Source organism: Bufo bufo, chromosome 4 (assembly GCF_905171765.1).
Source record: "Bufo bufo chromosome 4, aBufBuf1.1, whole genome shotgun sequence".
Lineage (NCBI taxonomy): Eukaryota > Metazoa > Chordata > Amphibia > Anura > Bufonidae > Bufo > Bufo bufo.
In genome coordinates this window covers 13,369,353-13,382,475 of record NC_053392.1, presented here as the reverse complement: position 1 = coordinate 13,382,475, position 13,123 = coordinate 13,369,353, and the positions used below count along the sequence as shown (strand labels likewise).

Sequence of the window (13,123 nt, the reverse complement as noted above, 5' to 3'; positions counted from 1 at the left end):
GTACACGCTTGCAGTGAGTGTTTTACCTGCTTCGAATCTCATACTTTTAATGTCACAAACAACCGCACTGTCACGTTCTGGAGCAATGAGTATATCAGATGTCACACAAATATAAGTGTATTATTAGCAGTCTGAAGATGTTTACAAGCTTAGAACTTTTATGCCTTTCTAATGTCCCCATGCCCACATGACCATGACACGCTGTGTCCTTTCCTTTAGGGTACTTTCACACTTGCGTTGCTGGATTCCGGCAGGCAGTTTCGTCGCGATCCGGCAATCTGTATGCAAACAGAAACCATTTGTAGATGGATCGGGATGCGGATCCGTCTCTCCGGTGTCATCCGTCAAAACGGATCCAGTATTTTTTTTTTTTTTTACATTTTTAAAGGTCTACGGAAGAACGGATCCGTCAATGTGGCACTGATATATTCCAATGGAAAAAAATGCCGGCAAGTATTCAGGATTTTTGGCTGGAGACAAAAAAATGTAGCATGCTGCCTTTTTTTTCTCCATCCAAATACCGTAAAAGGACTGAACTGAAGACATACGGACTCCCTTCCATTCAGAACGCATTAGGACAAAACTGATCAGTTCTTTTCCGGTATTGAGCCCCTAGGACGGAACTCAGTGCCGGAAAACTTTGACACAAGTGTGAAAGTACCCTAAGGGTCCATTCACACGTCCACAATTCTGTTCCGCATTTCTATGGGCCACTATGAGCTGCCCGGCCGGAATTGCGGATCCGCACTTCCGGGTCCGCAATTCCGTTCCCGAAAAAAAGGTTTACAGAAACACCCCACACGTGGTTGTAAACTGATGTAAGGGCACACGGCAGGGCGCAGTAGGAAAGGAACGCCATATGGTTTTTGGAAAACAGATTTAGCTGAACTGGTTTTTAGATGCCATGTCTCATTTGAAGCCCCCCTGATGCACCCTTAAAGTAGAAACTCAAAAAAGGGACCACATTTTGGAAACTACAGGAAAAGGTGCCAGTTTTATTTGTACTATTTTGGGGTACATATGATTTTTAATTGCTCTATATTACATTTTTTTTTGCACCGTTTTTTATTTTTAACAACATTCATCTGAAAGGTTAGATCATGCACTATTTTTATAGAGCAGGTTGTTACGGACGCAATGATATCAAATATGTCTACTTTCTATGATGTTTGTTTCAGTTTTACATAAAAAAGCATTTTCTAAACGCCTTTTTTTTCTGACGATTGTCTTGTGCAGGGGCTAGTTTTTTGCAGGAAGAGTTGACGTTTTTATTGGTACCATTTTTGGGTACATATGATTTTTTGATCATTCATTATTACACTTTATGGGGCAAGGTGACCAGAAAATTGGTTGTTTTGGCGCAGTTTTTATTTATTTATTTTTACAGCGTTTACCTTAGGTCATGCGACTTTTTTATAGAGCAGATCGTTACGGACGTGGCGATACCTAATATGTATACCTTTTTTATGTATTTCACTTTAGCACAATAATAACAGTTTTGAAACAAAAAAATGATATTTAAGTGTCTCCGTGTTCTGAGAGCTATAGTTATTTTTTTTTTTTTTTGGGCGATTATCTTAGGTGGGGGCTCATTTTTTGCAGGATGAGGTGACGATTTCATTGATACCATTTTGTGGGACATACGCCTTTCTGATCGCTTGGTGTTGCATTTTTTGTGATGTAAGGTGACAAAAATGTCATTTTTTTTACACCGTTTTTTTTTTTTTTTTAATGGTGTTTATTGGACTGGGTGGATCATGTGATATATTTATACAGCCGGTCATTACGGACGCGGCGATACCTAATTTATGTTTTTTTTTCTCTGTTTTTTATTATAAACTAAAGAGAAAGGGGCTTTTTTTTTTCTTTATTAATTGTATTACTTTATTAATTTTATTAAAAACACATTTTTTTTTACTTTTTTTTCTTTACTTTATTTATGACATTCACTTTTGGGGGTCTGATCCCTTCTGCAATGCTTTACAATACATCTGTATTGTAATCCATTGCCTGCTAGTGTATTACACTGAGTCATGCACTAACAGGTTGCCTAGGAGACGGGACTGAGGCTGGACAGGTTGCCTAGGAGATGGGCCTGAGGCTGGACAGGTTGCCTAGGAGACTGGCCTGAGGCTAGACAGGTTACCTAGGAGACGGGCCTGAGGCTGTACAGGTTACCTAGGAGACGGGACTGAGGCTGGACAGGTTGCCTAGGAGACGGGCCTGAGGCTGGACAGGTTGCCTAGGAGACGGGCCTGAGGCTGGACAGGTTACCTAGGAGACGGACCTGAGGCTAGACAGGTTGCCTAGGAGACGGGCCTGAGGCTGGACAGGTTGCCTAGGAGACGGGCCTGAGGCTGGACAGGTTACCTAGGAGACAGGCCTGAGACTGGACAGGTTGCCTAGGAGATGGGCCTGAGGCTGGATCTCCTCGGCTCCCGTAGAAGGCAGGTCCCGATGCCGTGCGTGGACTCGATGCGCTCCCTCACCTGACACAAACCCCTTCTATGTGTTCAGCTCTCGCGTTCAGCGAGGCCAGTGGATACAGCAGGGGCCCGGCTACCAGAGACTGCCGGGCCCCTGCAGTGATCAGGCGAGCACTGCGCCGGTGCCCGCCCGATCACCATGACGTACTATTACGTCAAATTGCGGGAACGCAGTGGCTTCCATGACGTAATAGTATGTCATGTGTCGGGAAGGGGTTAAGAGCAGGATATCCACATATGTGTAAGGCTACTCTCACACTTGCGGTTGCAGGGTCCGGCAGCCTATTCCAGTGGGGGAACAGCCTGCCAGATCCCTGCTTGTGCTAGCCCACCGCGCCGCCGGAGGTCCGGTCTGGCCCCTTTACTATAATGGGGGAGGGCCGGTGGTCTGGCCGCAGCACGGCAAACATGCCGAGAGGCGGCCGGACAAAAACTACAGCGGACTATCGGCGGCACGGTGGGATAGCGTTAGCACGTATGCGGCAGCCTGTTCCCCCGCCAGAACATCCTGCCGGACCCTGCTACTGCAAGTGTGAGAGTAGCCTAAATCCTGCCACATGTATGTCTGTGCATGCTGCTGTGAGTGTCCGCCATCATACTACATCTGTAATATTCCTGTTATCACTGTAAGGGCTCATGAACACGACCGCTGGATGTTTTCCAGTCCGCAAATTGCTGGTCCGCAAAACATGGATACCGGGTGTGCACATTCCACATTATGCGGAACAGAACGGCCGTCGTCTAACAGAACCGCCCTATCCTTGTCTGTAATGCCGACAATAATAGGACATGTTCTATCATTTTACGTAACGCCCATGCGGACTACAAACACGGAATGCACATGGAGTCATTTCCGTTTTTTTGCGGCCCCATTAAAGTGAATGGTTTCGCATATAGGCCACAAAAACAGGAACGGTACGAACACGGAAAAAAAATAAGTTAGTGTGCAGGAGCCCTAAGGTGGGCCCCCAGAATCAGTTACACTAGTGGGCCCTAAGTACCCCAGACACTGAGTATACATTCTGAAAACAGAAATAAAAAGTAATAAATAAAATCTCATCGTCTGCACAACCGTCCCTCAACAAGCCTCATACAGCTCCGACTCCTCCTGTGGAAACATCTCACATTCTACCAAACTCCAGAACTGCCCCCTCACAGTAGTCTGGTCACATGGGTGTGACATCATCACAGTTTCTTCACCAGGACCTCTCCTTCCCATTGCTAAACTCCGCCCCCTCCTGCACTGATCACATGACGGTGACATCATCCCAGGTCCTTCTCTACCACTTCTCTCCACTGCTGAGCTCCGCCCCCTGCACTGATCACATGACGGTGACATCATCCCAGGTCCTTCTCTACAACTTCTCTCCACTGCTGAGCTCCGCCCCCTGCACTGATCACATGACAGTGACATCATCCCAGGTCCTTCAGCTCTTGCAGTGCAGCAGATACAGAGCAGGTCCTGGTCGGTAGTCACTGCTGTGGTGTCTGGAGCCTCTTCTTCTCTCTGGTATCAGCCATTTCTCCAGAATCCCCCTTTATCCCCGGTGCTGGGGGCTCTGAGAAGCGGGGTCTCTCCAGGAGCAGTAAGTGCGGTTCTGGATCTCACTAATGCTCTTGTCCCTGGAGGATTTCCAGCCTCTCCTCTCCTCATAAAGGCGCCTGCAGTACTAGAAGCCTCCAGCTCCTCCAGGTCTCTCCTCTTCTCCTGAATGACCACCAAGGATGGACAGGAAGGAGATCAGCAGAAGAATATTAGACCTCACCTTGGAGATCATCTCCCTGCTGAGCGGAGAGGTAAACCTTTCTAGATTTCTCTCCTCTTTATTGTATTCTGTAACAAGTCAGACATCGGGAAGGAGAATCCATCATAGGAAGTGATAGGAAGAGTCCAGGGTCCTGGAGAACGGCCTCCAGACCTTCCAAGTGACGGAGAACCTGAAGATCGGCCACCAGTATGGTCAGTGATGGATCATGGAGACCAATAGTCATGTTGTAGGAGCCATGAGAAGGTAAGTAGGCACGTTGTACCCAGGAGGAGAGGAAGCAGAGGAGGAGATGGCCGGAGTGTGGCCTGGAGGGAGGATTTCTACCACTAGTCTGACATCTAGATGATACTGGACTATAACAAGGAGGCCTCCACTACGTCTAGAGGAAAGAAGGTTTCTCCACCAACATAGAAGAGGAGTCTTTACTGTAAGGCTGGGTTCACACTTGAGTGTTTTACAGCGCGTTTTTCAGCGCTGTAAAACGCTCAACACATGAAAACCAATGCTTCCCTATGGCCCTGGTTCTCACTTGAGCGTTTTACAGCGCTGAAAAACGCGCTGTAAAACGCCCTACGCTCAAACAAGTACTTGAGCTTCTTTGGGGCGTTTTGACGCGCGTTTGTGGCCATAGGACATTGCAGTCAATCACACAAACGCGCGTCAAACGCGCGTTTACTATTGCAAAAAACGCGCATCAAAAACGCGCGTAAAACGCGCATATCAAAGACGCTCAGGTCTGAACCCAGCCTAAGAGCAGTGAGACTATGGAGCTCTCTGCCAGAGGAAGGAGTCATGGGGGATTCTCTAGAAGAGTCCAGAAGGGGCCTGGAGGTCTGGGGGGTAATAATATTCCAGCTTCTAGTGACTAGATTACTGGAGATGGGGCCATGATCCAGGGAGGGATTCTGAGTGTAGATCTGGAGTCAGGAAGGAATTTCTTTCCCTAAGTGTCTCTCTCCATCCACAGGATTACACCATAGTGAAGAAGACATCGGGGGGGACTCCCATCATCCATGAGTCAGGAGGGTGGAGCAGGACCCCCATCACTGAGCCTCCCCCCCTGATACATGACCAGAAGATCCTGGAACTCACCCACAAGATGATGGAGCTGCTGACTGGAGAGGTGACACTGCTGGGAATGCTGGGAAATTCTCCAGTAACAGCACTGGAGGGGTCTGGGTGATGACGGTGTCATTGTGTTGTCAGGTTCCTGTAAGGTGTCAGGATGTGGCGGTCTATTTCTCCATGGAGGAGTGGGAGTATGTAGAAGGACACCAGGATCTGTACAAGGAGGCCATGATGGAGGCTCCTCGGCCTCTGACATCACCAGGTAAGAAGAGACGAGGTGAGAAGAGGCCGTGTTAGAGCCTCAGTCCGGTCATGTGCAGTGTGTACACGTGTGTAATGACATGTAATGTAGGAGCTCCACATGTTATTCTCTGGTCACATTACGTTAGAGCCTACATTTCCCATATACATCACACTTCTCCATAGGCTCCATCCCCCTGACAGATATAGTGTCCTCTTGGCCTCCATCGGCCGGTACAGTAGATGACACTATTCTATACAGAGGATCCTGCAGGAAAACCTGCGCCGTGCCGTATACATGGGGCTTATGGGTGACGTCTGCCCCTGTGTGACTATATAGAATGATAGGACTGTACAGGGGAGACGTCACCTCCTTCTATCAGAGATCTACATTAGGAAACCCTCCTGATATCTACCTCTGATGGAAGGCTCAGACGTGGTGTGAACACATCCTTATTCCATAGTCACTTTCAAGTAGTTCTCGTCCCTTCATGTCTGGGATCCTGTAGTTACTCCACAAGCAGAGAAGACACAAGGTGCTATGTGTGACCGGAGGAGAAGGTGGGATCACCGGGCTCTTCTCTCTCCTCCTCCAGTCTGTGGTCCTGTCAGAGCGGACATATGACTTCTAGCAGTAGATGTACGGCCCGGAGTGTTCTAGCTGCGGAGGCTCCACAATATGTCATGGGCTCCTCTTTCTCTTACTCTGAGGATCTGCTCCAGGATACATAGGAGTGGGGTGACATGGGGGGTGCAGATGAATCGGGCAGCCTGAGGGGGTGACAGACGTCTCTGATCAGCGGCCGATGCCTGAGCTCCACACACACGTCCCTCACTTTACTGTACTGCTGCATTAGGGTGTGTTCATACATGACAGGTTTGTTGTAGAGGTTTCCGCTCCTGAAATCCGTCCCATATTCAATTGCAAGAAAAAGTATGTGAACCCTTGGATTTAATAACTGGTTGAACCTCCTTTGGCAGCAATAACTTCAACCAAACGTTTCCTGTAGTTGCAGATCAGACGTGCACAACGGTCAGGAGTAATTCTTGACCATTCCTCTTTACAGAACTGTTTCAGTTCAGCAATATTCTTGGGATGTCTGGTGTGAATCGCTTTCTTGAGGTCATGCCACAGCATCTCAATCGGGTTGAGGTCAGGACTCTGACTGGGCCACTCCAGAAGGCGTATTTTCCCCTGTTTAAGCCATTCTGTTGTTGATTTACTTCTATGCTTTGGGTCGTTGTCCTGTTGCAATACCCATCTTCTCTTGAGCTTCAGCTGGTGGACAGATGGCCTTAAGTTCTCCTGCAAAATGTCTTGATAAACTTGGGAATTAATTTTTCCTTCGATGATAGCAATCCGTCCAGGCCCTGACGCAGCAAAGCAGCCCCAAACCATGATGCCCCCACCACCATACTTCACAGTTGGGATGAGGTTTTGAGGTTGGTGTGCTGTGCCTCTTTTTCTCCACACATAGTGCTGTGTGTTTCTTTCAAACAACTCCACTTTGGTTTCATCTGTCCACAGAATATTTTGCCAGTACTGCTGTGGAACATCCAGGTGCTCTTGTGCAAACTGTAAACGTGCAGCAATGGTTTTTTTGTACAGCAGTGGCTTCCTCTGTGGTATCCTCCCATGTAATCCATTCTTGTTTAGTGTTTTACGTATCGTAGATTTGCTAACAGGGATGTTAGCATATGCCAGAGACTTTTGTAAGTCTTTAGCTGACACTCTAGGATTCCTCTTCACCTCATTGAGCAGTCTGCGCTGTGCTCTTGCAGTCATCTTTACAGTACGGCCTCTCCTAGGGAGAGTAGCAGCAGTGCTGAACTTTCTCCATTTATAGACAATTTGTCTTACCGCGGACTGATGAACAGCAAGGCTTTTGGAGATACTTTTATAACCCTTTCCAGCTTTATGCAAGTCAACAATTCTTAATCGTAGGTCTCCTGAGAGATCTTTTGTGCGAGGCATCATTCACATCAGGGAATGCTTCTTGTGAAAAGCAAACCCAGAACTGGTGTGTGTTTTTTATAGGGCAGGGCAGCTGTAACCAACACCTCCAATCTCATCTCATTGATTGGACTCCAGTTGGCTGACACCTCACTCCTATTAGCTCTTGGAGATGTCATTAGTCTAGGGGTTCACATACTTTTTCCACCTGCACTGTGAATGTTTACATGGTGTGTTCAATAAAAACATGGTAACATTTAATTCTTTGTGTGTTATTAGGTTAAGCAGACGGTGATTGTCTATTGTTGTGACTTAGATGAAGATCAGATCACATTTTATGACCAATTTGTGCAGAAATCTATATCATTCCAGAGGGTTCACATACTTTTTCTTGCAACTGTATGTGAATGTGGATGTTCCTGCAGCAGGGGATGGATATAGCGGTGGAGGCCTTCAGACCGGCCGGGGTTATTCCTCTCTGTTATCAGCAGCGGAGCACAGTCTGCTCTGGTTATAAATGATCCGACCTCTCCTGTAAGAAGCCGGAGGATGGGAGTCATCTGTGGATAACGGGGACTTAATCCATTAATGACCAATGAGCTACATGAACGTCACTGGTCAGGAGGGATTGTGAGGAGCGGGGTCAGGAGTTGTGATACAGAGAGTACACCCAACAAAAGATGTTGTGGTCAATAACTTCCACTGCAGCTGGGCAGACATGGGGGCTTCCTTTATCCCCTGATCACCCCCTTCTCTGCAACACAATTTTCGGGCGCTGGTCGGTGGTAATGGCATCCTGAGACATAATGAAGGCCCGCCACCTTGTTTCTTCTGTTATACCTGCCTCTGGAGTCAGTATGATTGCAGGTCCAGCTCATAGAGGACTAAAGGAAAATAAAGCTTTTCAAAATATTAATAAATGATAAAATAAATCAACGTAGTCTGTACGGTCGTGTTAAAAAATGACGGAAATATTAAAATACCACCTTGTTAATCATGTGCAGTGAATACTAGAGTTGTTGCGATACCAAATTTTTGTTTCGATTTCGATACCATAAGAAAGTATTGCTATACTCGATACCATTCGGTACCACACGAAAAAATAAACAAAAAAAGCCACGTGCATTCCGCATCATTACAAAAAATGGTGAATCGCGCAGTTTTATAAAAAAAAATTCTGTTTCAGCGTTTACTGCATAGATTTTTTTAATATATATTTTAATAGTTTGGACTTTTTTGACGTGGCGATATGTTTATTTATTGTTTATATATTTTATATGTGAAATTGGGAAAGTGGGCGATTTAAACCTTAATACATTTTTTTTTTTTTTACTTTTTTTTCTTAATAACTATTTCTCCCCTTAGGGGCCAGATCCCGGGATCTTTTCATACCTTGTCCTATTCACCCTGATAGAGATCTATTAGGGTGAATAGGAGCTCACACTGTCCTTGCTGCCCTGTGCTTTGTGCACACAGCAGCAGGTAGCGGAATATGGCAGCCAGGGCTTCAGTAGCATCCTGGCTGCCATGGTAACTGATCGGAGCCCCAGGGTTACACAGCCGGGGCTCCGATCAGAAACTGCCACCAATGAGAGGAGGTGAGGGGACTCTGTCGCCACTGCCACCAATGTGAAGGGGAGGGGACCCTGTGGCCACTTCCACCAATGAGAAAGGGAGGGGACCCTGTGCCACTGCCACCAATGATTTTAATACTGGGGGTTGAGCTCACTGTGCCACCAATGATTTTAATACTTGGGGGGACGCACTGCACCACCAATAATAATTAACCCTTAATACAGGAGGCGGGTACTGGCAGCAGATTAGCGGCTGTTAACCCCTCAGGTGCCGCACCTAAGGGGTTAACGCCGCGGATCGCAGCTCCCTGTCAGAGGCAGGGTGCCGGCTATGCGATTCTGCTGCCAGTACCTGCCTCCTGTATTATGTGTTAAAGACCACCGTATATACAGTACAGACCAAAAGTTTGGACACACCTTCTCATTCAAAGAGTTTTCTTTTTTTTCATGACTATGAAGGCATCAAAACTATGAATTAACACATGTGGAATTATATACATAACAAACAAGTGTGAAACAACTGAAAATATGTCATATTCTAGGTTCTTCAAAGTAGCCACCTTTTGCTTTGATTACTGCTTTGCACACTCTTGGCATTCTCTTGATGAGCTACAAGAGGTAGTCCCCTGAAATGGTCTTCCAACAGTCTTGAAGGAGTTCCCAGAGATGCTTAGCACTTGTTGGCCCTTTTGCCTTCACTCTGCGGTCCAGCTCACCCCAAACCATCTCGATTGGGTTCAGGTCCGGTGACTGTGGAGGCCAGGTCATCTGGCGCAACACCCCATCACTCTCCTTCATGGTCAAATAGCCCTTACTTTCAAAGTTTTCCCAATTTTTCGGCTGACTGACTGACCATTTCTTAAAGTAATGATGGCCACTCGTTTTTCTTTACTTAGCTGCTTTTTTCTTGCCATAATACAAATTCTAACAGTCTATTCAGTAGGACTATCAGCTGTGTATCCACCTGACTTCTCAACGCCACTGATGGTCCCAACCCCATTTATAAGGCAAGAAATCCCACTTATTAAACCTGACAGGGCACACCTGTGAAGTGAAAACCATTTCAGGGGACTACCTCTTGAAGCTCATGAAGAGAATGCCAAGAGTGTGCAAAGCAGTAATCAAAGCAAAAGGTGGCTACTTTGAAGAACCTAGAATATGACATATTTTCAGTTGTTTCACACTTGTTTGTTATGTATACAATTCCACATGTGTTAATTCATAGTTTTGATGCCTTCATAGTCATGAAAATAAAGAAAACTCTTTGAATGAGAAGGTGTGTCCAAACTTTTGGTCTGTACTGTAGGTCCAGACTTAGTTAAGTATTAGGCTACACAGAGCGGCGCCCAGAGATGTCCCAGCACTTACTATTATCCTCCGTTTGCCCGCCGTGCCCCATTACTGTCTCCTGCTCCATATGCTAATTACTATCGGAGCAATGGGGAGGAGACATCAGCTTCTCCAGTGGGCGTTCCTTCTCCCTGCGCTGCGATTGGACAGCACTACAGCCAGGGAGAAGGAACGCCCAGGAGAGAAGATGATGTCTCCTCCCCATTGCTCCGATAGTAGTAATTAGCATATGGAGCAGGAGACAGTAATGGGGGCCACAGCGGGCGATCGGAGCAGTGCCCAGGAATAATAGTAGGTGCAGGGAAATCTCTGGGCGCCGCTCTGTGTAGCCTCTTATTTAACTAAGTCTGGACCCAGGAAAAGTCCCATCGTTGGTGGTGCAGTGCGCCCGCCCCTCCTCCGTTCATTGGTGGCAGCAGCAGCGTCACATGGGGGAGGGAGAGACTGCTTCCTTCTCCCCTGTGCTGCTGAGGGAACATGAGCACTTTGACAGCAGCGCGCTCATGTTCTGTGATACTAGACTGCGCAGTAGCGCAGGCCAGTATCGAAAAAATGGAAAGTATCGATTGGGTATCGAAATTTCGATACCCGCAACAACCCTAGTGAATACTGTAAGAAATCCTGTTCTCTCCCAAAATATTGGAATAAAGTATGACCAACATGGAAGTTAGAAAATGACGATATCCATTTTCACAGGATAAATATGTGACCACTGAGACCCCTCTGATCATGAGAACGAGGGTCCCGTGTCCTCCTTTTGGATATAACCGATGAGTGGAGCCGCAGACATGTACAATCACCGCTTCATCCATGTGAGGACCCAGGACCCCTGTTCTCATGATCTGTAAAGGTCTCAGCGGTGGGATTTCCATGTGGGGTGACTGGATTATCTTGGGGTTTGGTAGAAAGGTGGTGAGGAGCAGAACATTGTTATTTAGGCCCCGATCACTAAACCTAGAAGTGAAGGAGCTGAGAGAAGAGTCTGATCTATAGACAGATCTACAGGAGGCCATGTATTCAGTCACTGTGTGCTTGTGTCTCCACAGATGGATCCAGGAGGAGAAATCCCCCCGAGAGATGTCCCCGTCCTCTGTATTCCCAGGACTGTCCAGAGGAGAAGCTCCCAGAGAACCATCAGGTAGATGGAGCTGAAGTCTCCACCGAATCTGACCAGAAAGGGATTGGACCAAAGATCATTTTACATTTTTCTTCTTTAGGGTGAAAATCTGATGGATATTAAGGTTGAGGTTAAAGATGAAGAAGAGGAGATGGATTTATGGGGCGATCATCAGTGTAAGGAGGGGGGCTGTCATGGGTCACCTGGATACTACTTCTATCATCTCATCATCACATTTAATCAGTCTCTCCTGTCGCTGTGTGTTTCCTACAGATGGGCTCATAGAAAGAAATCCCCCCGAGAGATGTCCCCGTCCTCTGTATTCCCAGGACTGTCCAGAGGAGAAGCTCCCAGAGAAGCATCAGGTAGATGGAGCTGAAGTCTCCACCGAATCTGACCAGAAAGGGATTGGACCAAAGATCATTTTAAATTTTCTTCTTGTTTAGGATAAAAATCTGATTGATATTAAGGTTGTGGTTAAAGTTAAACCAGAAGAGGAGACAGATCAGCAGTGTAAGGAGGGGACGACGATGACTATCATGTATATTTGAGGGTCACCTGTATACTACTCCCATCATAATATGTAATAATCTCTCCTGTCACTCTGTTATCTCCTATAGATACTGACTCCAGCAGGAGAAATGCCCCCGAGAGATGTCCCCGTCCTCTGTATTCCCAGCCAGAGGAGAAGCTCCCAGAGAACCATCAGGTAGATGGAGCTGATGTCTCACCAGAATCTGACCAGAAAGTGATTGGACCAAAGATTGTTTTACATTTTTCTTGTTAAGGATGAAAATCTTATTGATATGAAGGTTGAGGTTAAAGATACAGCAGAAAAGGAGACGGATTTATGGGGCGATCAGCAATGTAAGCAAGGGGTCATCTGGATACTACTCCCATCATCTCATCATCACATGTAGTAATCTCTCCTGTCCCTGTGTGTTTTCTACAGATGAACTCATAGAAAGAAATCCCCCCGATAGATGTCCCCGTCCTCTGTATTCCCAGGACTGTCCAGAGGAGAAGCTCCCAGAGAACCATCAGGTAGATGGAGCTGATGTCTCACCAGAATCTGACCAGAAAGTGATGGAACCAAAGATCATTAGACATTTTGTTCTTGTTTAGGATGAAAATCTGATTGTTATTAAGGTTGAGGTTATGGAAGAAGCAGAAGTGAAGACGGATTTATGGGGCGATCATCAGTGTAAGGAGAGGAGACATCATGTCTATTTTGACGTTCACATAGATACAACTCCCATCATCTCATCATCACATGTAATAATCTCTCCTGTCCCTGTGTGTTTTCTACAGATGCACTCAGAGAAGGAAATCCCCCCGAGAGATGTCCTCGTCCTCTGTATTCCCAGGACTGTCCAGAGGAGAAGCTCCCAGAGAACCATCAGGTAGATGGAGCTGAGCCCTATACACATCTATATAGGGGGTCCTGCAGTCATAGAGGGGTCATAGATGGTGGGGGTCTCTTATGTGGATCTGTTAGATTTCCCACCTGTCTGCTGTATTGTACTGAATTGTTACAGATGACAAATCAGGGGGAAGATCTGACT

The 13,123-nt window shown here is 46.6% G+C and overlaps 1 protein-coding gene and 1 long non-coding RNA gene across 2 annotated transcripts in view; both read left to right on the top strand.

The window, feature by feature from the left end:
• Positions 1-13,123, top strand: part of LOC120997662 (zinc finger protein 282-like) — a 394,601-nt gene that overhangs the window by 49,708 nt on the left and 331,770 nt on the right. Inside the window, exon 5 of the mRNA XM_040427858.1 lies at positions 12,511-12,602. Within this exon, the coding sequence (XP_040283792.1) occupies positions 12,511-12,602 (92 nt within the window). The remainder of the gene's footprint in view (positions 1-12,510; positions 12,603-13,123) is intronic.
• Positions 11,523-12,237, top strand: LOC120998428. Its single transcript, XR_005778373.1, has 3 exons — positions 11,523-11,579; positions 12,005-12,071; positions 12,179-12,237. It is a non-coding gene; the product is annotated as an uncharacterized LOC120998428 (long non-coding RNA).